Source organism: Schistocerca gregaria, chromosome X (genome assembly GCF_023897955.1).
Source record: "Schistocerca gregaria isolate iqSchGreg1 chromosome X, iqSchGreg1.2, whole genome shotgun sequence".
Lineage (NCBI taxonomy): Eukaryota > Metazoa > Arthropoda > Insecta > Orthoptera > Acrididae > Schistocerca > Schistocerca gregaria.
The window spans coordinates 781,611,620-781,639,583 of record NC_064931.1 but is presented as its reverse complement, the minus strand read 5'-3'; the positions used below and the strand labels follow the sequence as shown (position 1 = coordinate 781,639,583).

Below are 27,964 nucleotides of genomic sequence, written 5' to 3'. Positions count from 1 at the left end.
TATATGTTACACTTATAGAAAATCTTGAACAAAACAATCAGTTCTATTTTTTGCAAATGTTTCATTTATTTTATTTCAATTTTCAGGAAACAAAGAGACCATCGAAAGAAATGCAGGTGACCATTGCACGACAGCTTGGCCTTGAACCGACAACAGTGGGCAACTTTTTCATGAACGCAAGGCGTAGATCAATGGACAAGTGGAAAGATGAAGAACCAAGCAAGACAACAGTAGTTCCCGTTGCACATGATGGACAGCAGCACTCCCCTGGCACAGCCATGTCTGGTCACAGTCAACCTCTGCAGCAGCAGCAGCCTGACATATTGTGACATCATGCAAGCTATCCAATGCGAGACCATCAGCACCATCATCTGGTGTTCCTGTGAAGGAATATACCAGTGTGCTGAATGCTATACAGACAATATGAATAGCACCAAGTGACACTTTACCCTGGCATGTTCCAGAAAAACAGTCATTTTAAATTCATTTTGCAAAAAAGATGAATGAAGTGGCTGTAATGTTACCTGTTTGGTACAGTTTAAATGTGAGTGAATGAAATATTTTCCTTTAACTACAATAAATAAATAAATAAATAAAGAGAGAAAGAAAGAAAGAAACATTATGTGACATCTAGTGAGAAACTCTTGCTCTTATTTTGAAACTGACCATGTTTGTATGAAAAATAAATCTAATGTGAATGGTGTTGTATTGATGTCATACACACACCTTTAGTTTGAGGCTAAACTGCACACTTGGCTGTGTGGATGCACGTTCATGTGCATAGTCAGACGCATGTGCACACACACACATTGATGAAATCACAAATGCGTTTTTGTGCTTAAAATTGAATGCACACAAACAAAAGTGCTTCTGTATGTGAATACTTGTGTGTGTGTGCTTATGTGTGAACATATAAACTTGCACAACATTCATAGTTTGTGTACAACATGATTAGCAAGTATATGTACAAGTGATAAATTTAAAAGAAAATATGATCTTTTTTGGAAAGAGGATGTTACTGAGCAAACCTTGGTAAACTGACACAAAATTCAATTTCCCTTGTGCCCCTTTTGTGAAAAAAGGACATTTCTTAGAAAATAAATTAAAAGTAATACCTACAGTCTCAGGGGATTGTATAAAAATAATTCTTTTGGATAGCGAAGTGTTGGACAACGTTATTCTGATGCTGTTGAGGTGACTTGTTTTTTGTTGGCATGTGTCCAAAGCGATTTTATGCAAATACCAGTCAGTACCCTCTGAGAATCAGTATTGTGAGGGATGAATAGATATTTGCAGTTGTTGACAGGGGAGCTGCATTATTTTGTAATATTGATCAGTGTAATTTGACCAAATGACCTACCTAAATGATCTCAATTTAAAAATGATCTAGTCACATTTTACTAGTCAGTTATAAATTGTTTTGCTGTATAAATGTTCATATAAATGGCAAGTACAACTTTATATTGTATGAACTGTGTTGAACATGACGTATGTTGTGATATATTTATACATTATACATAATTTTAAGCTTTCTTGACACACAAACAGACAGAATTTACATTTTGTTTAAGAAAATCAGTTAGCTCCAACTCTAAGGGGGAGCTGCTAATTATTCATGAGAATACCAATGTGCAACTAAATTATGCAACTAATTTACAGTGATATTGTTTATGTACATTTTTTCTTTGTGTCCTTTGTAGCAATAAGAGCCACTGGTTGGCATTGTGAGTGAGGACAAAGCAAAATGTAGTCAAGGTTTATCTAAATAACAGAGCAATAGCCTTTCTTGTGTGTTGCTGTTTGTCTTCAGTGTTTAGTGACCCTGCACTTTCAGAGCTCTTGTTGACAGTGTATAAAATACAGCTCCAGTCTTCTGTAGGATGTATTATTTATAATGAATTGTTTCATTACCATTCACAATATTAATTTATTTTTGTATAACTAATATTTTTACTAATGTACAGTAATTTATTTATAATTTATTAGCGGGGTAATGTGCATGTGGAATTCTTTTGCAGCAGATTTTATTCCCAACTTCAGCAGATTTTTCACCAGTGTTTGCAGAAATAGCTGAGAAATTTAGCTTTATTGCTAGGAGTGTGATTGAAAGCTTTTAACTTGACCAATACATTGTTCTACATGTCCCTGTGTTATAGACTAGTGCAAGAGTTTTCTAGTTTGTAAATATGAAGCCAGTGTCTAGCACTGGAGTACCTGTTAAATGACTCATCGCATGGATTATCCACTAACTCCAATGACCTTCTCTGAACAAAAAATAAATCTTGAAATATTTTAAGGGACTCAATCATAAATACTGAGCTGAGCTAGTAATTTCTCTATTAGATATGCACAGATTTTTACATTTTTATAGCATACTTCATTTGTAGCCAAAATATGATGTTGTTTTTTTACATTATTATAAAGCTCAATATGTACCAAAATACTTTTAAAAAGTTATTGAGTTCATAGTTTCATGTTGGAATGGCTTGTACTAAGTACAGTATGTATTGATGCCTTGTGGCACTTCACAGCAGTACAATGATTTTGTTAGTGAATTGAGTAATATTAAGAAATATGTTTTGAAAATCAGTACAGCATATAAATGCACAAACTGTACAAACGGTTCCTAAAATGGCAAGTGCTGAGAGCAGTTTAAAACACTGTCTGGTTTTGACAGCTATACACAACAGTTTCCACAGTTTCATTGTGCTCAAGTTGTAATTACTTCTGAACATATCGAAATGAAAGTGATATCATTTAAACACATACAAGTTCTTTCTTTGCTACTTAGTTATGCTATTAGCTATAAAGCTGTGACAAAACAGACTTGCGTTATGGTTCTTGCCACAAGCTATAAAGTCTGTACTGTGCAATAATTATTTCAGTTTTAGTGTGAATTATATCTTAATAACATATCATTGTGGATTTTATATGTGTCATTGCAGAATGCTTAAAATTTTCACTGGACTTCAGAGAAAGGCACTAGCTAAAATGAGTTTAAAGTAAATGGAAATTTTCTTCATTGAGATAAAAAAGTTTATTTATAGACACATACACACAGTGATTTATCCATAGTTGATTTATAGCATTCTGCAGATCACACTCTGCTCTCATAAAGTGCGTACTAAATATTATGTGACTTTAGTTTTAAAAAAATGAATTTCATTTAGTGCAGCATACAGTTGTGGAATATATTAATGAGCAGCTACAAGAGCAGACTGTGTTGTAGGAAGAATGTTTTCTTCAGAAATAAAAGTTCCACTACAGTACTTAAAAAGTCATTGTACCAGAACCCAGACATTAAGCAGTTCACCTTTAAATATACACATAAAAACCAAGTAGAAAAATGTGTTAACCATAAACACTATGAGCTGGAGATGGCAACTTGTAGAAACAGACGTACAATGTATGTAAGCAGAATTATATAAATAACGGGAAAGAATTCTCCTTCAGTTATTTTGCATTTTGGAATATTATTAGTCATTAAAATGATTTGCCAAAGATCATGTTCATTACTAAGAAAATTATATCTGTTATGAAACACAATAAACACCAAAATATACCTTAGTTACAGATAATGCTATTGTGAAACTTTTTTTACTTTCAGTGCAACAATTATTTTTAGAGATGAACACTATGCCACAGTCTGTAACAGCTTGGAGCAGCCTCTTGGTACACTCACATTGGCCCTAACTGAGTTTTTGGAAGTAGTAACACTGAAATTCAAAGTGTGTGCTAATTTATTTGGCCTTTGCATGTAAATATAGTGGTTTACAGTGGAAGATGACTAACACATACATAAAACATTTAGAATCTTCACATACATAAAACATTTAGAATCTTATTCAGTAGATCATATATTGGAAGAGACAGGCAATGAAGAACCTCTCAAATTTACACTTTGCAATTTGAAAATATATTCATGTTTAGACTGAGAGTATAAACAAACAGTGGTGCAAATGAAATTTGTTTCACCAACAAGATATAGAAGCTTAAAGGAGTTCAAATATACACTTCCATACATATACAGGTAATTTCCTTATAAAGGCTGCATTGTATGTGGTTTTGTGGGATTATGTATAAAAATTGGTAAGAAAGTAATTATTTATGTACAGAAATTAAAATACAATTGGTTTCATGAATAATCATCAACGATAATGGACAGGATTCCTCAGGTTCATATGCTCAGCTGTTAATATGATGCTTTCCTGATGTATTGCAGGAATAGCCAGATTTTTTTTTATATCTTTAACTTTTAGTTCTCAATAGGAAAACACAGGAGGTACTAAGGAACCTTTCTTCCTATTATAATCTTCATTCTAATGGTTCTTGCATATTCACTACCCAGTTTTCACAATGTGGGTGAAGCAGTTCACAAATTTTCTAAGACTTCTGCTTGGCAAATTGCAGCTAAAACATTTTCTGGAGCACAGAAAATTTCTCTTTGCTACGTTAACAACTTATTTGTATGTATTAAATTCAAAATTCCCATAACTCTTATCAGTCTTTACAATGATTACATTTCTGTGATAATTATAGGACATTGTTCATTAATTCAGAAACTGAATTCCATAGCTCTAAACTAAAAGTTTTGATAATGGAAGACAGGAAGTCCCTATAGAGGTCTGTGATCATGATGCACTTACACAAAAATTGTCAATTTAGATCACACTTTATTTCTTCGAATGGATAACACATTTTGACAGACTGTCATCACCAAATCTGTCATAAGACATAAAATAAAAAAACCAGGATACACATATCCCAGTAAACAGAATGTGTCTTTCTTGTGTTATGAATTCCACTTGGTGGAAGATGTACAATGTGCTTTTTAATCTGGGTCTTTCGTACCACCAATATTCATTTATACTTATTGTGATCATGTACTATTTGGCATAATATCAAAAATGTATCCTTTATTTTTTAATGTGAGTAAATTTGCTAACACTGACACAGAGGTTCGCAAAATTAGAATCAGTGATGTGCTGGTTTACTTTTCCATTTGTGAATTATAATTTGTTATGCATATGATTTACTCCTTCTGAGGTTGTCAAGTCACAGATGAGTTCATGGACTTTACCCTTAAATCTCTCATGGCAGTATTGCATAGTGAATTTTGGAATCCCTTTTGGAACATTAAGCTTTGCTGCATACTCACATGATTTGTTTCTCAATAGCTTCCAGCAAGTATACCTGTTTGTTCACGTAGATGATGAATATGATAGTCCATTTACTGCAGTCACTGGCATTTCTAAATATTCTCCTTAGTAAAACTAGGTGTATTTGGTGTATTTGTCAACTGAAGAATAGATGTCACTAAATCTTAAATTCATTTTAAACACAGATTCACTGAAGTTTTCAATGGTTATCAGCTAATACTTAGTGCTACAATGACCAAGTGGCCTGACATGCATCTGTAGTTCAAAGCGTTGTTAGATTTAGCTGCTTCAAGAGCATTTGGCCATATTTTGTTTACTCAACAAGTACATATTAATTAATTAATTAATGACAATCATGAAAATTTTCATTTAAATACATCGACTTCCATGTGAAGTTTCAATTTCATTAAAATTCTTCTGGTGATATTGCCATATCTTCATATAAGATACCTGAGGCACTAAAGTAGTAACATTACTGATATTTTGGTTATGATGTAGTGGCCTTCCTCTCAGTATAAATCTTGCTAGGGAGATGAGGTGATTCAACGTTTCTGCTGGTGTGATCAGATGCGCAACAACCAGTTTTCATTGATCATAAAATACTACTGGTCATTTATAGGACAGAAGGAGGAGATAACAGGGCACTATTTATGTATTCTGATGACAATGTTATGAAGAGGGTATATTTCAACTTATCTTATAAAGGCGATGTTGAGTCAGAGACAGGCAACAAAAACACTGTTAAGCAAGTGAGCTTTCTGCCAAAAGACCTTCTTCTAAAGTAGTCAACACATACACTTTCATACCAGCACTACACATACACTCATGACCTCTGTCTCTGGCCACTGAGGCTGGACTGCTAGAAACTGTGCATGATGGGATAAGCAGTCTTGGTGGTGGGGTTAAGGAAAAGGTTGGGGCAGGGAGGGGGATAGCAGGGTAGGGGTGGGAACAGAAAGTGCTGCTGGTGACTGCGTACTAGAACATGCTGGGGTCAGGGTAGGGCAGCTAGGTACAGTCAGGAGATTAGACAGGTGGGTCAGTGGTTGGGAGAAGGGAGTGGAAAAGGAAAGAAGCAAAGAGACTGTGGCTGTGTTGGTGGCATACAAGGCTGTGAAGTCCTGAACTGGGAACAGGGAAGGGGAAAGGTGAGTCACAGACAGTGGCTAAAAAAGGTTGAGACGCCAGGGGAGTCAGAGGAAATGCAGCGAGAAATCCTATTTGCGCAACTCAGAAAATTGGATGTTGGTAGTGAGGATCAAGATGGTGCTGGCTATGAAGCAGTCACTGAAGTCAAGAACATTGTGTTCGGTGGCATGCTCAGCAACTGAATGGTCAACTATCTTGCAGCCACATTATCTCTCCAGCCAACCACCCCATTTCACAGTCCCACCATTCAGCCACAAAGAAGCTTTCCCATTATGACTTGGTACCACTCAGGACCAGATCAACTGTATCAGATTCTCCACCAGGATTTCCAATACCTCTCTTCATGCCCTGATACAAGGAATGTCCTCTCCACTATCATCCCACCACTCCCACAGTGATATTCCACCACTCACTGAACCTACACAATATCCTTGTCCACCCCTACTCCAGCCCTGCTCCCAACCCCTTTCTTTATGGCTCACATCCCTATAATATACTTAGATTCAATACCTCTCCAATATATATCCTGCCATCACCACCACCACCCCCTCACCACCTACTCTAGTCTGGTCACAAGCATCACCTACCCCACAAAGGCAGGGCTACCTGGGAAACCCCGCATGTGGTTCACAAGCTAAGATGCAACTGCTGTACTGCATTCTACATGGGCATGACAATGAACAAGCTGTCTGCCCACATTAATAGTCACCAACAAAATGTGGCTAAAAGACAATTGACCACCCAGTTGCTGAGCATGCCACCCAACACAATGTTCTTGACTTCAGTGACTGCTTCCAACACCCAATTTTCTGAGTTGCGCAAATGGAAATTCTCCCTGCAATATATCCTACATTCCTCTAACTCCCCTGGCCTCTCAACCTTTTTTAGTCACTCTCCGTGACTCACATATCCCCTTCTCTGCTCCCAGTCCAGGACTTCACAGCCTTGTATGCCACCAACACAGCCACAGTCTCTTTGCTTCTTTTCTTTTCCACTCCCTTCTCCCAACCCTGACCCACCTGTCTAATCTCCTGACTGTACCTAGCTGCCCTACCCTGTCCCCAGCATGTCCCTGTACAGTGTCACCAGCAGCACTTTCGGTTCCCACCCCTACCCTGCTATCCCCTTCCCAGCCCCAACCTCCTCCTTAACCCCACCACCAAAATTACTTTTCTCATCATGCGCAGTTTCTTGCAGTCCAACCTCCATTGGCAGAGACAGAGGTCATGAGTTTGTGTGTTGTGCTGGCATGAATGTGTTTGTGTTGTCTACTTTTGAGGTCTTTTGGCAGAAAGCTCACTTGCTTAGCAGTGTTTTTGTTGTACATGACTGTGACTCAGAATCTCCACTATATGTTGATTACCAGTCTATCCTTTTCATTATTTTGTCATTGTTTCATCCTGGGTTTTCTATCTTTGTACATTATCGAGCTGACTTACAACTGTTAGGCTACTATAAATCAGTAAAAAAATTGTGGAGCCATATATATGACACCATTTCTAGCTTCTCAGTTTGTTTAGACATTTACTGGAGTGATCTGTGAGGAAAATGCCTGGCAACCACTTGTGACTTGTTATACAGGAACTTCTGGCAACTAGGATGTTGGGACCTGTAGCCAACCTTTCAGCTGATAACATTAGGTTGCTTCAAGATTTCAGTCACCCCTCTTACTATATGTGCTTGCATCTACAGCTGTTTAGCAAGCACTCAAACTTTTAGGATCTTTGTAGGTGGCCTACAATCTCAATGGTGTTCCATTAGTGACGATTTATTCTGCTGTCCAGTCAAGCATATTGTTCGTGTTATGCCACTTGTGTGCTAATGTACCTTTCAGTATTTCCTATATAGGTGACATCAAGCTCAAAATGTATATCATATATGCCTGTGGTGTTGAGAGTGATTTTGGATTCTTGGTGGACCCTTCTAAATTCTGGATCCTGTGGCCACACTAGGGAATTGTTCTGATGCATCCTCAGATATGTATGTTGCTTACACATTTGCTGAGACTCTTGACATAAAGTAGCATCATTGAGAACTGTTCTTCATCTCTTTCCTCCATCTAGTTTCCTGCTGGCCAACAGGTGAAGACAGATACTATGGTCCAGAACAAATTTTTCACTGTGCTGTGAAGTGTGAGCTAATATGAATCTCTGACAGATTGGAAATGACATATGAACTGCAATTCCAACCTGGCGCCTTGCAGGCAAGTGATCTATCAACTCAGCTACCAAATGACGACTCATGACTGTCCTCACAGCTTTACTTCCACCAATATCTCATCTCCTACCTTACAAACTTCCAGGGGACTTACAGGACTAATGCTCCTTGAATGAAAGGATGTTGTGGAGATATGGCTTAGTCACAGCCTGAGGGACTGTTTGCAGAATGAGATTTTCCTTCTATACAAGAGTATGCACTGAGATTAACCTTCCTGGCAGACTGAAACTGTATGCTGGACTGGAACTTGAACCTGTGTCTTTTGCAGGCAACTGCTCTACAAACTGAGCTGTCTGAGCATGACTGACAACCTGTCTTCACAGATTTACTTCCAGCAGTACCTCATCTCCTGCCTTCCAAAAATCACAAAAGTTCTACTATAAAACTTGCACAACTAGTACTCCTGCAAGAGCCTAGGGGATTGCTTCTAGAATGATTTTTTTTACTCTGCAGTAGAGTGTACACTGATATGCAACTTCCTGGAAGATTAAAACTATATCCTGGACTGGGACTCAAACCAAAATGTCTATGAAGTTTGGAAGGTAGGAGATGAAGTATTGGCAGAAGTAAAGCTGTGAAGATGGGTCATCAGTTGTGCTTGGGTAGCTCAGTTGGCAGAGCACTCGCCTGCAAAGGGCAAAGGTATTGGTTTTGAGTCCCAGTCCAGCACATCGTTTTGATCCCCCACAAAGTTTCATATCAGCACACAATCTGCTTCAGAGTGTAATATTCATTCTGAAAATAACCTTATATTGTGGCTAAGCCATGCCTCCATAATATTCTTTTTTCCAATAGTACTAGTGATGCAAGTTTTGTCAGAGAACTTCTGTGAAATTTGTAAAGTATAAGATGAGATACTGGCTGAAGTAAAGCTGTGAGGATGACTGTCAGTCATGCTTGGGTAGCTTGGTTGGTAGAGCACTTGCCTGCAAAAGACATAGGTCCTGGATTTGAGTCCCAGTTCAGTATATGGTTTTAATCTGCCAGGAAGTTTGATATCAGTGCACACTCCACTGCAGACTGAAAAATTCATTCTGAAAACAATCCCTCAGACTATGACTAAGTCATGTCTTCACAAACTTCCAGCTTGAGGGCTGATAAGACAGCCATGGATTTGAACACATAAAACAAAAGAGACATTTGGAGTCTACAAATAGCCTAGTAACAACACAGAGTATGACTTCAGACTTCCAAGATCTACATCTACATCTAAATCTACATGGATACTCTGCAAATTACAATTAAGTGCCTGGCAGAGGGTTCATTGAACCACCTTCACAATTCTCTATTATTTCAATCTCGTATAGCACGTGGAAAGAATGAACACCTATATCTTTCCATATGAGCTCTTATTTCCCTTATTTTCTCGTGGTGCTGACAGTCTGGTTACCAGTCCTACAAGTTTTTCTGACTACCTTCTCTCAAGTTTGGAAGATAGCCTAATAACAACAACAGAGAGGATGACTTCAGGCTCACTACATTCTGGTTACTAGTGATCCTCAGTATGATACATTTCAACTGCATGCTCAGCAGTGGCCTCATTAGACATTGCATCAACCATCTAAATCCTCTGCAGGGGTGGATGTGACGTCAGCAGAAGTACCAGCAGGAAAACATGGTCTGCAGCAAATTTGTTGCCAATCTAAAGAAAGCTACCAGTTGTATGACACGATTGTAATACATGAATAGCCTCTCATATACACTGCCATAAAAACAAAGTGAAGCATCAAAAATGATAGGAAGAAATGAAATGAAACTTCTTAGGCTGAGAGGATATATGTGTCTACAAAATACCTCGACAGTATGATTCCACTTATCAGTATGACAATGCATCCACTCTGGTCTGGATGCATGCACTGATCTGGTCAAGAAGCATGTCATAAAGCCATTTTGACCTCTGCAGAAGCAAGGCGACCTGAAAATTGTTTTAACTGGTCCCTGATATCACAGATACTAGCTCTGGGATGGAGTTGACATCTGAGCTGAGGATCTTTCTGGCCAGAGGAGTACCTCAATGCCATGCAGACAGCTCAAAGAGAGATGTACTATGTGTGTGCAAGCATTGTTCTGCTGAAAAATGCCAACACAATACTGTCATGAGAGAGGTAACTCTTAAGGATGCAGAATGTCCATGATGTACCATTGTGCCACCATAGTTCCCTCAATCCCTACCAGCCATGACCTGAAGTCTTACCTGATTGTTCCCCACACCAGACTCCAGGAGTAACACTGCTGTGCCTCTGCAAAACATTGTAAGACTGAGGCACTTCACCACATTCACCAGCAGTCCATGCTTTCCAGACATTGCAGCACTCCAGAAACAGCCTTTTCTGTAATGGTGTTAATGACAGCCTATGTATGAGACAGTAACTCTCTAGTCAGGCTGCTTCTATTTCCAACTAATCATGTGGGTAGACACATAGTGTCGCAGGGAGTTTTTTTATTTGTTCTCAGATGACAGGTGCAAATGTAAAGGGGTTATGATGTGTTTGGTGCACAGTATAGTGGTCTTCTCAGGTGGTGCTCAGTCATGGTCAACTATAACCTTGATAATGAGTGTGCCTGCCCTCACATTCTCATACAGCTGAACAGTGGGTCACTGTCACATCCAAATGCCCCACAAATCAATAGATTGCACAATTAGATCAACCAGTCAAGTGGGGGCCCACAATGAGGCCATTTTAAAACTCTGTCAGATGCTGGCAGTGCTGTCTCACATGAGTGCAGGGTGTCTCCATGTTATTCACAGTGATCATCCAACATCCAATGCTGTTCACATTCTTTCAGACCTAGGAACAACACTATACATAAACAACACTAATACACTCTGGTGGCCATTCTACCTTTCACAGAGAATTACAACTTGTAATTTTCTAAATACCCAGTGTTCATGCATATGTGTATGAAGTTACACTAACAACTGATCATGTTTTCTGGGTGCTTTTTTGTCAAGCAATGCACATGCCTTCCCTCCATTCTATTACTAACCAGTGGTATTTTAGGATCAATAAGTAGCTACAAATTGCTGTTGATGGTCTTTGATACCAACAGAAATGGAATATATTGAAGCTCTCATCCCCAGAAAAAAACAATATTTACACTGAAGAAAATCTCTGTAACAAGACCATAATATCAGTTATTTTAGTACTTTTTTCTCAGATGGGTCAAAAGGAGTATCATGTGTCAGCTTCAACTCACTATTCATTGTTCTTTTCTGTTTTTGCAGTACTGTTTCATCTCCTTGCTATGTTTCTTCTTCCTGTCTTCTGACCACTTAAGACCAGTTCTTTTTCCTTCTCATAGGTACCTTTAAATCCTTTGATATACAATACTTTTTCCCTAAAAATTTATGTCAGTTGTTTTATCAGCTTTTGTATTATGTTCTAAACCCTTTTTTTATTTTATGTATCCAACTTCTGTTAACTTCTATCCCACAAATATTTCAAGGTGTTTTTGGTTAATCTGCTGTCTTGCACTTGATACAAATGTCCAAAAAGTACAATTCTTTTTTTCTCATTATTTGTGGTATGTTTTCTATGTTTTAAATAAAATAGAAAGAAACTTCCACATAGGAAAAATATATTAAAAACAAAGATTCCAAGACTTACCAAGCGGGAAAGCGCCGGCAGACAGGCACAATGAACAAAATACACAAACACACACACAGAATTACTAGCTTTCGCAACCAATGGTTGCTTCTTCAGGAAACAGGGAAAAAAAGGGAAAGACGAAAGGATGTGGGTTTTAAGGGAGAGGGTAAGGAGTCATTCCAATCCCGGGAGCGGAAAGACTTCCCTTAGGGGGAAAAAAGGACAGGTGTACACTCGCACACACACACATATCCATCCGCACGTACACAGACACAAGTAGACAAGTAGACATATGTCTACTTGTGTCTGTGTACGTGCGGATGGATATGTGTGTGTGTGCGAATGTACACCTGTCCTTTTTCCCCCTAAGGGAAGTGTTTCCGCTCCCGGGATTGGAATGACAAGTAGACAAGTAGACATATGTCTACTTGTGTCTGTGTACGTGCGGATGGATATGTGTGTGTGTGCGAATGTACACCTGTCCTTTTTCCCCCTAAGGGAAGTGTTTCCGCTCCCGGGATTGGAATGACTCCTTACCCTCTCCCGTAAAACCCACATCCTTTCGTCTTTCCCTTTCCTTCCCTCTTTCCTGAAGAAGCAACCATCGGTTGCGAAAGCTAGTAATTCTGTGTGCGTGTTTGTGTGTTTTGTTCATTGTGCCTGTCTGCCGGCACTTTCCCGCTTGGTAAGTTTTCTATGTTTTGATAGATTTCATCATTACTTCATAATTTCAGGCCTTTCATAGTTTTTCTTGGTCCTTATATTTTGCTAATGATTCACCTTTCTAATATTTCTAATTTATAAAAATTATAGTTTGATGTTCAGTGTTTGCAATCTCTTAGACATTCTGGCTTCATGACCATACTGTAATGCATTATTTATGCATTTCAAAGAGAGGCATTTCTTATTGTAAAGATCTTTAGTTGTACCATATATGCTTCGCATCTTATATATATTCTTTCTTCTATGGCAGCTTTTTCCAAACCATTTTCTTGGATTACTTCCCAAAGATATTTAAATATTTTAAGCTTCTGTATTTAAGCAATGTCTATTTTCAGAAAATGCAGTGTATTTTTAGTGTTTGTTTAAAATTTGGGCTGCGGAAATTCTTAATTCAGTTGTACTAGCTATCTCTTCTAATAGATTAATTTGTGTTAAAGCACCTGTCATCTTTTCAGAAAATATAACAAAAGTCATCTTCAAATGTAAGTCAGTTTATTCCAATATTTCTGTTTCCTCTTTCCAACCTTATAGGTGAAACGTTATATTCATTCAGTTTTTTGTTCAAAATTCTCACCTGATTTCTCTAGCCATTTAAAAATCTTCAGATTTGTGCCTAATGATTGCACAATATTCTGAATGTCACAGAAATTTGCTTAGGACAATACTGCTAATAAAATACTTTACATCCAAACTACTGCCTTTGGGCAAAAGAATGACATCACGCATATTATAAGTGTCTGTTTGTTGTGGCGTGTAGGTGCATTTTCTTTTTACAATTTACAGTTGTGTTCTTATTCCGTAACAAGTTTCATCAAAATCAGTGACTTTAGTGCCAATGGATGGCCAGTTTACTATATACATGTTTCTGTGTTATCCTTGAAAATCTCATGTTTGAGGCCTTGCACAAAGAAATAAGACTGATGCTGCAAAACTATTGACTTATAAAATATATCCTGTTAGTGATGGTTGCCATCAATATAGCACCCAGTTGAGTTCACATATAATTGCATGGATTATATTGCCACAAACTGTTCTGTCATCTTGTTTTCCATGAGAATGCACAAGAGTTTTACTAGTATTGCCTTCTGACATGAAGCTAGAATATGTCCGTAATAAAATTTTTCTTCACTTCCAATAAGTTAATAGATTATTACGAAACTTATCATAACATAAGGACACAGTTTAAATTATAGAATGACAACATTACCATGCCAAAGTAAATAGTTATGTAGAAATATGAGTAGTTTCATTTATTTTATGTGAAAGTTGTCACAATGTCTTGTGCTTTATATAGAAAGTTACAAGAGTCAGTACTTGACTTGTCACTGTATTGGTAACATATACCTTACTGAAATAACTATACTGGATAAGAGCAAGTATCTAACCAATAACAGAAATAAATATTAAAAAACACCCCAATTGATTTTCTGGTGCAACACGAGATGTCACAACCTATAAAATCAGTTGCTGTTTCTAAAAAATCTCTTCCCTGCTGTTTCATGATTTATGCACAAGTTTTGTTACATAGGTAATCGCATCCATAGGTGGACACAGCTTAGTCACTAAGAAGCACAGGAAAGATACGATAACATTTATAAATTTTGTTGTTAGTATCACAATACCTACATCTGCATCTATATGACTACTCTGGAATTCACATGTAAGTGCCTGGCAGGCAATTCAAACAACCACTCTTGAACTATTCCTTGATCGTTCTGCTCTTGAACAGCATGTGGGATAAATGAACACCTGAATCTTTATATGTGAGCTCAGACTTCTCTTATTTTATTGTGATGCTCATCTTTCCCTATATATATGGCAAGCAACAAAGTATTATTCCATTTAGAGTAGAAATTTAGTGATTGAAATTCCACTATAAAGATCTTGCAACAAAGAAAAATGATTTTATTTTGATGATTACCACTGCAGCTTATGTATCATATCTGTAGTACTCCTTCCTCCCTATTTCGCCAAAATGCAAAATGAGTTGCCCTTCTTTAAACTTTTTCAATTACCTCCATCATTCCTATCTGGTACTAATACCATAATGCACAGAAATATTGTAAATTTGTGGCATTTTCTAAGTGTTCTGTCTTTGCTCTACCTTCCTCATAACATTTCCTATGTGATGGTTCCAATTTATTTATTTATTTTGTAAATGTTATCTCTGCCTTTAAATTTGTATAATTTATCATATAACTAGAATTTGCTGGAATATTTTCTTATAGTACACACTCATGTGGATAATTTCACACTTTTATCATTTAGGGTTAATTGCCACTTTTTGCATCATACAGATATCTTGTCTAAACCATTTTGCAATTCTCATGACTACTGGATCATAAAGGCAAATAACCTATGACAGCTGCTTAGATTGTCTCCTAAATCATTTGTACAGATATTTCTCTAGGTATTCATAAAGATATCATTTCTATAGATTAGCTCCTTGGTAATCCAGATATCAGTTGTGTTTCACTTGATGACTTCCCATAAATTAATATGAATTGTGATGCTTTTGATAGGAAATCATGAATCCAGTTGCACAACTGAGATGATACGTTATAGGTATACAGTTTTATTAGCAGCTTCTTGTGAGAAACAGCTTCAAAAAACTTCTGGAAATATCTATATATGGAATCATATTGAGACATCCCTGTCAGAAGTATTCATTATTTCATAACACTCGAGAATACTACATGTTTCAAAACTGTAGTGCAAACTGATGTTTAGCAACACATCTAAAGTACCATAAGGTCTTGGATTTTCCCTCCATTGATTATAGCAAATGATATACATATAATATGGCACTTGTCTGTATGATCATTAAGTCAGTTTTGTTTCATTGCAAGTAATATTGTAAGTTTCACATTTACTTTGTTGTCAATGGACAGAAATTCACTACATCTTTTTTCTAAATAACACAGCTGTGTAGGTGTCACAATTACCAATGTGAGGATCAAATAATTTGTGCAAAAAGTATTCATAAACCTGCACCATAAACACTTCACTTGCTACAAGCACAATTTGGTGTATGAATTTTTGGTAAAAGAATACCATCAGTATGTAACAACTGGTTTGGCTACCCATTGTGGTGGATGGTTTTGATAGCAGATTGAGGCTGTGATGTCAGTGAACCACCACTCCAGAGCATGGGTGAACAATTGTGTGGTAAGTGCCTGCTAGAGGCCTGATGAGACATAATTGAAATAGTATTGGCAAACCATACATTTACTCTTCCGTATACACCAGTAGTTGTGCTGATAGCATATGCCCGCTGATTTAGGCACTGGCCAGCACATACCCACAGCTGTAGGCAATTGGCAGCAAGAGAAACACAGGTATCAGCTCAGGTGACACCACTAGACTGCTGATTCTGCTGAGACAACTTGCTGCATCACCCGTGCTGCCCAGCAGCTGCTAGCAATCTTGGGAGTGGTTCCCAGGGCAAGCATAACAAAAATGTAGACTGCATCCAGGAGCAGTTGTCAGCAGTGGAGTCTGCCCACATAGACAGTACAGACAGAGGAAAGTTTGCTGCCCACCCAAGTGGCCTGAGGTAAGCAGCTGCGTCTCTGCTTCCCCCACACCCTGCACCCCGCCCCCACCCAGTCATGAACTAGAGGCCGCCAAGGCCACCACAAGGCCCTCCAGTTGCTGAGTGCCAAGTCCCCAGTGTTGGAACCTGCATGATAACAGCACCATGGCTAGCAGTGTTTAAGTCCACGTGAGAAGACATGTAGACCCATGGAGATCAGTAGACATAAAGACTGCAGACCTTCCTCATAGCTGGTTGCCAGCAGATTGAGAAAATTCTAACTGAAAATGAGGAATATTTATATGGGCCTGGCTTGTGCTTCATTTGCTATAGCTCTGGTTTCTTCCACTGAAGTCATTACAGAATCATAGCCTGGCCGAGAGGTAATCAGACAACCTGCACCATAGTTGCTCCATCTTTCCGCTGTATCAGTACTTTGTCACCTCTGGTTATCCCAGTTGGTGACAGCATGATATAACCAGTACAGCAGTTTCTGCTGAATCAGCATGCCATACTGCATAACTTGTATAGCTGGCTTGACCCACTTCTCTGGATTCTTGTGGCAACCAAGGATAATGTATAAGTTTTATTTAGCCATATCAAGCACATTATTTTGTGGTACAACATGTTTCCATCCTTTAGAAAACCTGCACTGGATTTTGATTATGGTTCTTCTGGAAAAATTTTGAGATATATTTACACATTGACAATTATATAGAATGCACATAACCTTATAATAGTCTAGCATAAAGCAGAAGGCTCCTTGGCCCTGTCCCTAATTTTAAACATCATTTTCTGGATTCAGTCCACTGGACCACCTTTCATTCCTGTAGGAACATTTTTTCACTAAATTGCCAGTTATAAACTAGTACAACCATCTTTTCAAATCCTGTCATCTCCATAGTTTCTCGACAGATATTTCACAGTAACAATGTCACTCACTTCTGCTGATACTCCACACTCCCCCTCTTTTACCATGTAGTTTTCCTTCTTTAATCTTATTTCACTAATCATGATTCACTACTGGTTACACAATCACCTTCTCTCATTTCTATACATACCCTTGCATCCATTGAACCACAAGTTATAACCTGTAAAATAAAATTATGAACTCTTCCTTCTCAGCAAATTTCTTTAACAAATTATTCCACAGCAAATGGTTCCATTTATATATTTCTTACATTTTGCATCTTATTTTGTTTATCAGATGGTTATTTAACCATCATGGTTTGGTATCCCAGCTGCTTCTGCCAAAAACACATTCTTGAAACCACATACAGTACCAAACTACTACTACTCATGACATACTGGTCAGTAGTTCCAATTATTTTGTTTTCCTCACAGCTAAATCCAGATTTATAAAAAACTCTCAGGTTTACAACCAGGTAGCAGTGTTAAAATGCCATGGCATTTTGACAAGTATCATACTCATCATTTTCTGGCAAAGTGTCGAGGTATGTGGATTCTGTGATATTTATGCTAGTGGAGTGTTTCCACACCTGGCTACAGGTGGCCACTGTGTACTGTGTACTGCTGCTAGAGTGATGTGGGTTGTGAGTGCTCCATTTGTATCTTTCTGTCCAGGCATTCCACCCACATCTTGCCCATTGGACAGTGATGGTCACAATCTCATCATATTACGACAAACACTAGATTCCATGCCACAGTTGGTGTCCTTCATCTCTGTTGACAAGATTGTTGAGAACCCATATTTCATTGGATTCCTTTATGGTGCTGTCCCAGTAGCTGGCTGCTCAGCAAAGCATCTTGATGTTTTGGAATTCAAATCTTCCTTGAAGTTATGCTCTGCTATGAGGGTGGTTTTTTTTTTCCCCACAGTCACACATGTCTGATGTGCTTCTCGCATTTTGAAATACTATGCTGTGTTTGTCAAATGTACTGTTGCCCACATTTACAGGCAATGCTGTGTATTTGTGGTATGTCCATTTCTGGTGGGTATACTAAAATGCAGATTAGTAGGGCGCTCAAGAACAGATAAGATGCTGCAACTGGGAAGAGGAAGAAGCAGGCAAGGGACTCACTTGTCTTCCATTCCTGGGACCACTTGCTGCCAAAACTGTGAGGCAATTTGAATAATCTTATAACCACCACCAAAGCCAAAAAGGTAGCTTGGCTCAGTGAAAAACTCACTATAGATGAATGAACCAGGTAATATACAGCACTGCCAGTGAATGTGCCCAACATTATGTTGGGCAAATGCAGCACTGCATTTCAAAATGCTGTGAGGAGCACATCAGGCCTGTGCAGCTGGGACAGGTAGAAAAATCAGTAATAGCAGAGCACAACCAACAGGGAGATGCACCATCAACTTCCAGAATACCAAGGTGTTTTGCTAAGCAACCACTGTTGGGACACCGCCACAAAGCAATCCAATGAAATATGAATTCACAACATTCTTGTCAACAGAAACAAAGGATACCAATTAAGTGTGACATGGAATCCAGCGTTAGCAGCAGTATGATGAGAGCAGGACCAGCAACATCCAATTCCAAGATGAGGCCAGAATGTCCACACAGAGATGTGAACAGAGCATCTGCTATGCCCACCACTGCAACCTAATCTCCCCTATCCAACATCCAGCCTGTATCCAGGTGGAGGGGAGCACTTTACTAGTGCAAACAGAGCATCCATATATCTTGACACTTCGCCAGAAGATGATGAGTGTGATACTTGTCAAACATTGCACTTTTAAACCCTGATACCTGACTGGGAACTCAAGAGATTTTCACTAACAGTATACACCAGGAGAGCCTACATTCATAAATATGAATTGACTATGTCTTGCAATTCCATGCTTTCTTTAACTTTTCTTGTGAAAAGTTTCTCATGTGAATTGCATCTTCATGATGTTTTACACAATTTAGGTGGTTCTGCTTTCATGATTGGTTAACCTTGTGAGCATGAATCCTTTGCAGCTGTGTTCTTTGGCTGAAACAGTGTCTCTTTGAGTTCAGTTGTGTGTTCAATTACAACTACAAAATGTTTTTTCTTCCCTCCAGTACCTATGAGATTGCAAGTGTTGTGAACCTCATCCTGATCTCCAGACCCACATTCTTGAAAGGATTCTTGATCCTTAGCCCTAAAAGCTTTCCCCTCCTCCTTTTTTTCCTCCTTCACCCTTATAGAGGAGGTAACCCAGCACTAGTGGTGATGAAACTGCATCCCTCAGAAACAAATGCATCTGTTCTGCTTCATTATCCACAACATTTTCAGCATAAAGAGCATCATCAGTAGCTTCATGTACATGTACATCTACATCTACATACATATGTTGAAAGACATTGTACAGTACATGGACGAGGGCAATCCCTACTACTACAGTATTTTCCTTTCCTGTTCCACACGTAGATAGAACAAGGGAAAAATGACTGTCTACATACCTCCATCTGAGCACTAATTTCTCATATCTTACACTCCTGGAAATTGAAATAAGAACACCATGAATTCATTGTCCCAGGAAGGGGAAAATTTATTGACACATTCCTGGGGTCAGATACATCACATGATCACACTGACAGAACCACAGGCACATAGACACAGGCAACAGAGCATGCACAATGTCGGCACTAGTACAGTGTATATCCACCTTTCGCAGCAATGCAGGCTGCTATTCTCCCATGGAGACAATCATAGAGATGCTGGATATAGTCCTGTGGAACGGCTTGCCATGCCATTTCCACCTGGTGCCTCAGTTGGACCAGCGTTCTTGCTGGACATGCAGACCGCGTGAGACGACGCTTCATCCAGTCCCAAACATGCTCAATGGGGGACAGATCCGGAGATCTTGCTGGCCAGGGTAGTTGACTTACACCTTCTAGAGCACGTTGGGTGGCACGGGATACATGCAGACGTGCATTGTCCTGTTGGAACAGCAAGTTCCCTTGCCGGTCTAGGAATGGTAGAACGATGACGGTTTGGATGTACCGTGCACTATTCAGTGTCCCCTCGACGATCACCAGAGGTGTACGGCCAGTGTAGGAGATCACTCCCCACACCATGATGCCGGGTGTTGGCCCTGTGTGCCTCGGTCGTATGCAGTCCTGATTGTGGCGCTCACCTGCACGGCGCCGAACACGCATACGACCATCATTGGCACCAAGGCAGAAGCGAGTCTAATCGCTGAAGACGACACGTCTCCATTCGTCCCTCCATTCACGCCTGTCGCACACCACTGGAGGCGGGCTGCACGATGTTGGGGCGTGAGCGGAAGACGGCCTAACGGTGTGCGGGACCGTAGCCCAGCTTCATGGAGATGGTTACAAATGGTCCTCGCCGATACCCCAGGAGCAACAGTGTCCTTAATTTGCTGGGAAGTGGCGGTGCGGTCCCCTACGGCACTGCGTACGATCCTACAGTCTTGGCGTGCATCCGTGCATCGCTGCGGTCCGGTCCCAGGTCGACGGGCACGTGCAGCTTCCGCCGACCACTGGCGACAACATCGATGTACTGTGGAGACCTCACGCCCCACGTGTTGAGCAATTCGGTGGTACGTCCACCCGGCCTCCCGCATGCCCACTATACGCCCTCGCTCAAAGTCCGTCAACTGCACATACGGTTCACGTCCACGCTGTCGCGGCATGCTACCAGTGTTAAAGACTGCGATGGAGCTCCGTATGCCACGGCAAACTGGCTGACACTGACGGCGGCGGTGCACAAATGCTGCGCAGCTAGCGCCATTCGACGGCCAACACCGCGGTTCCTGGTGTGTGTCCGCTGTGCCGTGCATGTGATCACTGCTTGTACAGCCCTCTCGCAGTGTCTGGAGCAAGTATGGTGGGTCTGACACACCGGTGTCAATGTGCTCTTTTTTCCATTTCCAGGAGTGTATTTTCAAAGAGTGGAAACTCCATGTAGGAATATCAAAAATGTAGGAAAGTATGGTAAGCAGCAATCTATATTTTCCTACATTGTTTACATCTTATATTAGTGGTCCTTACACAAATTCTATGTTGATGGTAGTACTTTAATTCTACAGTCAGCTTCAAATGCTGATTCTCTAAATTTTCTTAGTAGTGTTCCTCAAAAAGAGCATCACCTCCCCTCCAGGTATTTCCATTTGAGTTTCCAAAGCATCTCCGTAACACTTGCATGTTGTTCAAACCATCTGGTAACAAATCTAGCAGCCCACCTCTGAATTGTTTTGATGTCTTACTTTAATCCAACCTGGCGCATTTCCCAAACAAACAAGAATTACTCAAGAATAGTTCACACTGGCATCCTACATGCAGTCTCTTTTACAGATAACTCACACTTTCCTGAAATTCTACCAATAAACTGAAGTCAACCATTCACCTTCCCCACCACAATCCTCAAATGCTCATTCCATTTCATATCGCTTGGCAACATTATGCCCAGAAATTTAAATGATGTAACTGTGTCAAGTAGGCAGTACTAATGCTATATCTGAACATTATGGGTTTGTTTTTCCCACTCATCTGCATTAACTTCCATTTTTAATGTTTAGAGCGAACTGCCATTTGTCACACCAACTAGAAATTTTGTCTAAGTCATCTTGTATCATCCTACAGTCACTTGTCTTTGACAATTCCCTTATACCACAGCATCATCAGCAAAAAACCATAGACTGCTGCCCACCCTTTGGCCAAATCATTAATGTATGTAGGAAATAATAGAGGTCCTATCCCACTTCCCTGGGACACTTTCAATGGTACCCTCATCTCTGATGGACACTTGCCATTGAGGACAACATATTGTCTTCTATTACTTAAGGAGTCTTTGAACCACTCACATATCTGGGAGCCTATTCTGTATGCTCATTCCTTCATTACCAGTCTGCAGTGGGATATTATGTCAAATGCTTTTTGGAAATTTAAGGATATGGACTTTGCCTATTGCCCTTCATCCATAGTCCACAGTATACTGTGTGAGAAAAGGGCAAGCAGACCATAGTGAAATGGGAAATTTTTAGCAGTATGGAGGAAGCAATCTGAGGCCTGCCAAAGGAAGAAGCAGAGGAGATCTGGCAGGGAACCTGTAGGATAATTGGCAAATCCTGCCTTCCAAAACTGAAAATGATGGTGGCAGAATGGGAGGCCACCCAGTCACTGTGAGATAATGTTGAGGCTATGGTTCTTCCAGCAGACAAAGAAACTGGAATTGTGCTGATATGCACCAAAGACTATAATCATAAAATTGGCTATGCACTGGAGCATTTTATGAACAGATGGATGGAGTGTCCATGGCATCCCTACTGTTTCCAGGGATCACAAAGCTCTGTATGGAACACTTTCACTATGTTGATGATACTTTTGTGATATGGGAACACAGTAGACAGACATTGAATGAGTTTCTGGACCAGCTTAACAGCACCCATTATAATATTGTTTTTTACTGTGGAAATAGAGAAGAATGGTTGTCTCCTTTTCCTGGACATACTAATAAGGAAAAATGCAGGATTTGCACTAGGCCATTCACTATATAGGAAGAAGTCACATGGAGACCTGCACGTGCATGCAACAAACTGTGGTCATCCAGTGCAATGGCTGACAATGCTGAACACCCTGGTACAGAGGGCTCATCTCATCTGTGATAAACAAAGCCTCCTGGATGAACTACAACACTTGATGGAAGTATTCTGCAAAAATGAGTACAGTGAAGTGCATCTTAATAGGACATTCAAGAACAGACAAGATGCTGGAAACCAGGAAGAAGAAGACAAGAGACTCACTTGCCTTCCACACCTGGCTCCACTCTCAGACAAAACTGTAAGGTTACTCAAAAAATTGAACATGCAATCCATCTACTGACCACCACTGAAGACAAAGGAGTGGTTTGGCTCTGAAAAAGACCCACCAAACATGAAAGTACCAGGGATATGAAGCACCATCTGTGAGCACAGCCAAGAGTAAATTGGGCAAATGCAATGCCATAAATATTTTGGAAATTTGTGGTAAGGGCTTATGGGACCAAACTGCTGAGGTCATCAGTCCATAAGCTTACACACTACTTAACCTAACTTCAACTAACTTATGCTAATGATGACACATACACCCATGCCCGAGGGAGGACTTGAATCTCTGATGGGGGGATCCGTGCGGACGCAATGCTGTATTTTGAAACAGTGCAAGGAATGCATCAGGTACATGCAACTGGCACTGACACTAAAATCAATGCCGGCTGCGGTGGCCGTGCGGTTCTGGTGCTGCAGTCGGAACCGCATGACCGCTACGGTCACAGGTTCGAATACTGCCTCGGGCATGGATGTTTGTGATGTCCATAGGTTAGTTAGGTTTAAGTAGTTCTAAGTTCTAGGGGACTTATGACCTAAGATGTTGAGTCTCATAGTGCTCAGAGCCATTTGAACTAAAATCAATGATAGTGGTGTACAGAAGCAAGGAAGACCACACCAAGATGCTTTGCCAAGCAACTGGCTATTGGAACAGAATTATAAAGGAATCCAATGAAATACCAGTTCATAACAATCTTGTCAACAGAGGTGAAGGATACCAACTAAGTGTGGCATGGAATCTGGTGTTAGTGGCAATACAATGAGTGTGTGACCAGCACTGTCCAACCCATAAGACATGACTGTAATGCCTATACCAAGTTGCAAACAGAGCACCCACTACCTCCTCCACTGCAGCCTAAACCCATCCCCTAAACCCAGCCAGCCAGTAAACAGCCACCAATAGGCAGTTGGAAGGGGCATTGCACTAGAATAAATATCACAGCATCTGCAGATCTTGACACTCCATCAGAAGATGATGAGTATGACACTTGCCAAAATGTTGCAGTGTTTTAACTCTGCCACCTGGCTGCAAACCTGAGGGCTTTTAACCAATCTGGATTTAGTATTGGAGAAAATGAAATAATTTGAACTACTGACCATTATGTTGTGTGTTCATTAACAGTCTGCAGCGGTGTACTGTGTCAAATGCTTGTCAGCAATGTAGGATGCAAACTTTGGGTTGCTCTATATCCATAGTTCACAGTACATCACGTGAGAAAGGGCAAGCAAAGTTTCACACAAGTGTTGCTTCCTAAAACCATGCTGATTCATGGACATAAGATTTTTGACCTCTAGGAAATTTATTATATTCAGACGCAGGATATGTTCTAGAGTTCTGCAGTAAACTGATATTAAGGATTTTAGTCTGTTATTTTACAGGTCCATTTTATACTCTTCTTATATGTCTGCCTTATATGTCCAGTCACTTGGGATTTTGCACTGAGTGAGGGATTCACAATAAATGCAAGCTAAGTAAGGGGCCAATACCATGGAATATTTTTTGTAAAACCAAAGTGGGAGTCCATCCAGACCTGGTGACTTATTTGTTTTCAACTTTTTCAGTTGTTTTTCTACATCAAGAATGCTTACTACTATGTCATCCTAACAGGACTCTGTGTGATGGTCAAACAATGGCATATTTGTATGAGCCTCCTGTGTGAACTAGTTTTTCAATGCAAACTTTAAGACTTAGACTTTCATTTAGCTGTTTGTCACTGCCACACCAGACTGGTCAGTGAGTGGCTGGATGGAAGCTGCTTAGTGATTTTACATGGGACCAAACTTTTCTCAGGCTCTCAGCCAGACCTTTTGCTTAAGTATGACAATGGTAGTGGTTGTATGCTTTGTGCATGGATCTTTTCACATATGTATGAATCTCTATTAACCTTTCTGGTTGTTATTTGTGCATTCTCTTTTGAACTGAGAGTGCAACAGCCTTTGCTTCCTCAGCATTTTCTGAATTTTGTTGTTAAGCTACAGCTGTTCTTTTCCATCCTTCATCCACTTACTAGGCACACACTTGTCCAGAGCACAATTTACAATCTGTTTAAACTTTGCTCATAATTCCTCTGTGTCCATCAGACTGGGATTAAATTGTCTGCAACTCTTTACCTAAGTGAGATGCTAACAGCTTCTTACCTGCTCTTTCTAGCAGAAATACTCTCCTAGCCTTCTTGACTGATTTATTAACTTTCATAACCGTAGTTGCTATGATGACATCACGATCACTACTCCCCGTCACTATACTGATGTAACTGATACGGTCTAAGATATTTCTATTGCATGTGGGCTGTCAGAGGATCTACGGTAAACTCCTGGCCCAGAATCCAAGGCCTCAAAACAACAACAATTATCCCCCAATGGGACTACACATAAATCAATATCATCCACATTGCTATTCACACACTCATTTACTTCTGTAGACTGCATACTTACTTTGTCAGGCACTACAGCTACTTTAGACTCCACATTTTCAAAATACATTGAAGCTGATAATTATACACTGCTCTTTTTAACATCTACCCTAAAACCCCAAGAGAATCATTAAATCTTTCCACCAGTCATCGCATCTTTCCCCACTTATAAGTGTGTCAACAGGTTGAACTATGTCAACCTTACATGGACAAAATTGCATGAGCAGATGAACTAAACACAGGCCTGTTTCCTTCCACAGCCCTTAACTCCTAACATGCATTTGCACTGTCTTCTCCTCCACAAACACTACTGTTCTTTAATTCCTCACACTTCCTGCAAATCCTAACTTTCTTTACTACTGGACAAACATAACCAGTGTTTTCCGCCCACCAAGCATCCAATTCTTTCTACATCTTCTCCATTCCCTCTGGTGTAAGAAAACACCAGTCTCATATCTTTTCCTTTCCAACCTTCTCTTTCTCTGCTCAAAATGGTTTTCTTCCAAAGTCATCACTTCCTTAAACGTATTTGCATTGCTTGCTTGCAACTGAGCCCTTTCAGCTGTCAAAATTCACAGTGTTTCCTCCAGGGTGGCCCATGTGATACTGAAAAATGACATGGCTGACCCTCTAATAATTGGAAAATGCAACAAAGAACAAGAGGACAAAATAAAATGATGATATGGACACTTACATATACCACTACCACAACAGTTATTACAACAGAAATTTCTGTCAGAATGGCTAATTATGACACTTGCTATTATACTTTTATAAACACAGTGAGCCATACCCCTTGCCCAACCAAAATACATTGCCTGTTCCAAACAGCATCAACTAATACACAAACTCTCAGAACACCATCCACATTTAGTTTCTTCATATGATACATACAGTTACAAGTACATTTAAACACATGGAATTTGTGCAACCTCTATTTAACAACACAATTTAAATAAAGGATATCAACCATAAACAGACATGGGTGCAAGAAAAAATTATACCATTCTTTGTTATGTATCGTAGCTGAACATTACTCAGAACACTCATTTGTTTCATGCTGATATCCTCACCACGTGTGTCATAGCTGCCACTACCTGCATACATGGTAAATCATGCCCTGCTAAGTTACAATATTGACATCTCATTGGAAGTAAATAACATTCATTACAGTTGCCCCTAAATTACAATAGATCCACAGGTTCCTCCAGTTTTAAAAATTTCACAATAGGGTTCCTATGAATGTCTAACCTGTGCACCATGGCTGAAAACAAAAAAGATCAAAGAGTCACTCACCAAACCTGTACTCATGGACTACATACTGTGGCTGAAGATGCAGTTCTGGACTCAACTGCACATGCCAGTGACCAATCCTGTTGGCTGGCCATTGTGGTGGATGGTGGAGATGGTAGATCGAGGTCATGATGTTGGTGAACCACCAGCCTGGGCATGGGTGAGCAGTTGTGTGATGAATGGGTGCCTGATAGACACCTAATGAGGCTTTGGTGTAACAGTACTGACAAAGCATACATTTATTCTTCACCATACATCAGTATCTGGCAACAGTCTTGCCGCAGTGGATACACAGGTTCCCATGAGGTCACCGAAGTTAAGCACTGTCAGCGTGCCCGGCACTTGGATGGGTGACCATCCAGCTGCCATGTGCTATTGCCATTTTTTGGGGTGCACTTAGCCTTGTGATGCCAATTGAGGAGCTACTTGACCGAATAGTAGCAGCTCCGGTCAAAGAAAACCATCATAACGACCGGGAGAGCGGTGTGCTGACCACACGACGCCCCTCCTATCCACATCCTCAACTGAGGATGACACGGCGGTCAGATGGTCCCGATGGGCCACTTGTGGCCTGAAGACGGAGACAATGTGTACACTCACGGAACCTATAGATCAGTAGATGGGAAGACTGTGGACGATCACAGGATCCTCCTCATAGCTGGATGACAGCAGAGAGAGATACCTCTAACTGAAAATGAGAAATATTTATATGGACCAGGCCAGTGCTTGTTTTGCTGCAACACTGGTTTCTTCCTCTCAAATCATAACAGCACCTCAGCCTGGTCATGAGGTAATCAGTCCACCCCCCCACCATTCCTGCTGGGCTGGTTCTTTGGCACCTCTTGTTGCCCTGCTTGGTGGCAGCATTGCCATGGCAGCAGTTCTCACTGAATAACTTATCCATCTGGCTTGACCTACCTCCCGGTATTTTTGCAGCAACTGAGGGCGATGTCTTAGTTTTATTCAGCAACACCAAGTACATTGTTTTGCAGCACAACAAATAATAATTCAGAAGATTAACTGGCAATCTGTCAAATTTGGTAGATGTTCAGGAAATAAATAATGATGAAAAGTGCAGATGTTTTTAAGATAGAAGTTGTACTGCTCAGGAAATG

At 40.0% G+C, this 27,964-nt stretch overlaps 1 protein-coding gene across 2 annotated transcripts in view; it reads left to right on the top strand.

The window, feature by feature from the left end:
• The window catches only part of LOC126299461 (hepatocyte nuclear factor 6), a 546,572-nt gene extending 543,004 nt beyond the window's left edge, over positions 1 to 3,568 (top strand). The window contains exon 4 of one of the 2 annotated variants that reach the window (XM_049991381.1): positions 87 to 3,568. In XM_049991381.1, coding sequence (XP_049847338.1) covers positions 87 to 329 — 243 coding nt within the window. In that variant the 3' untranslated portion in view covers positions 330 to 3,568. The remainder of the gene's footprint in view (positions 1 to 86) is intronic. The other variant, XM_049991382.1, reaches the window with a different exon arrangement.
• The last annotated feature ends 24,396 nt before the right edge of the window (positions 3,569 to 27,964 follow it).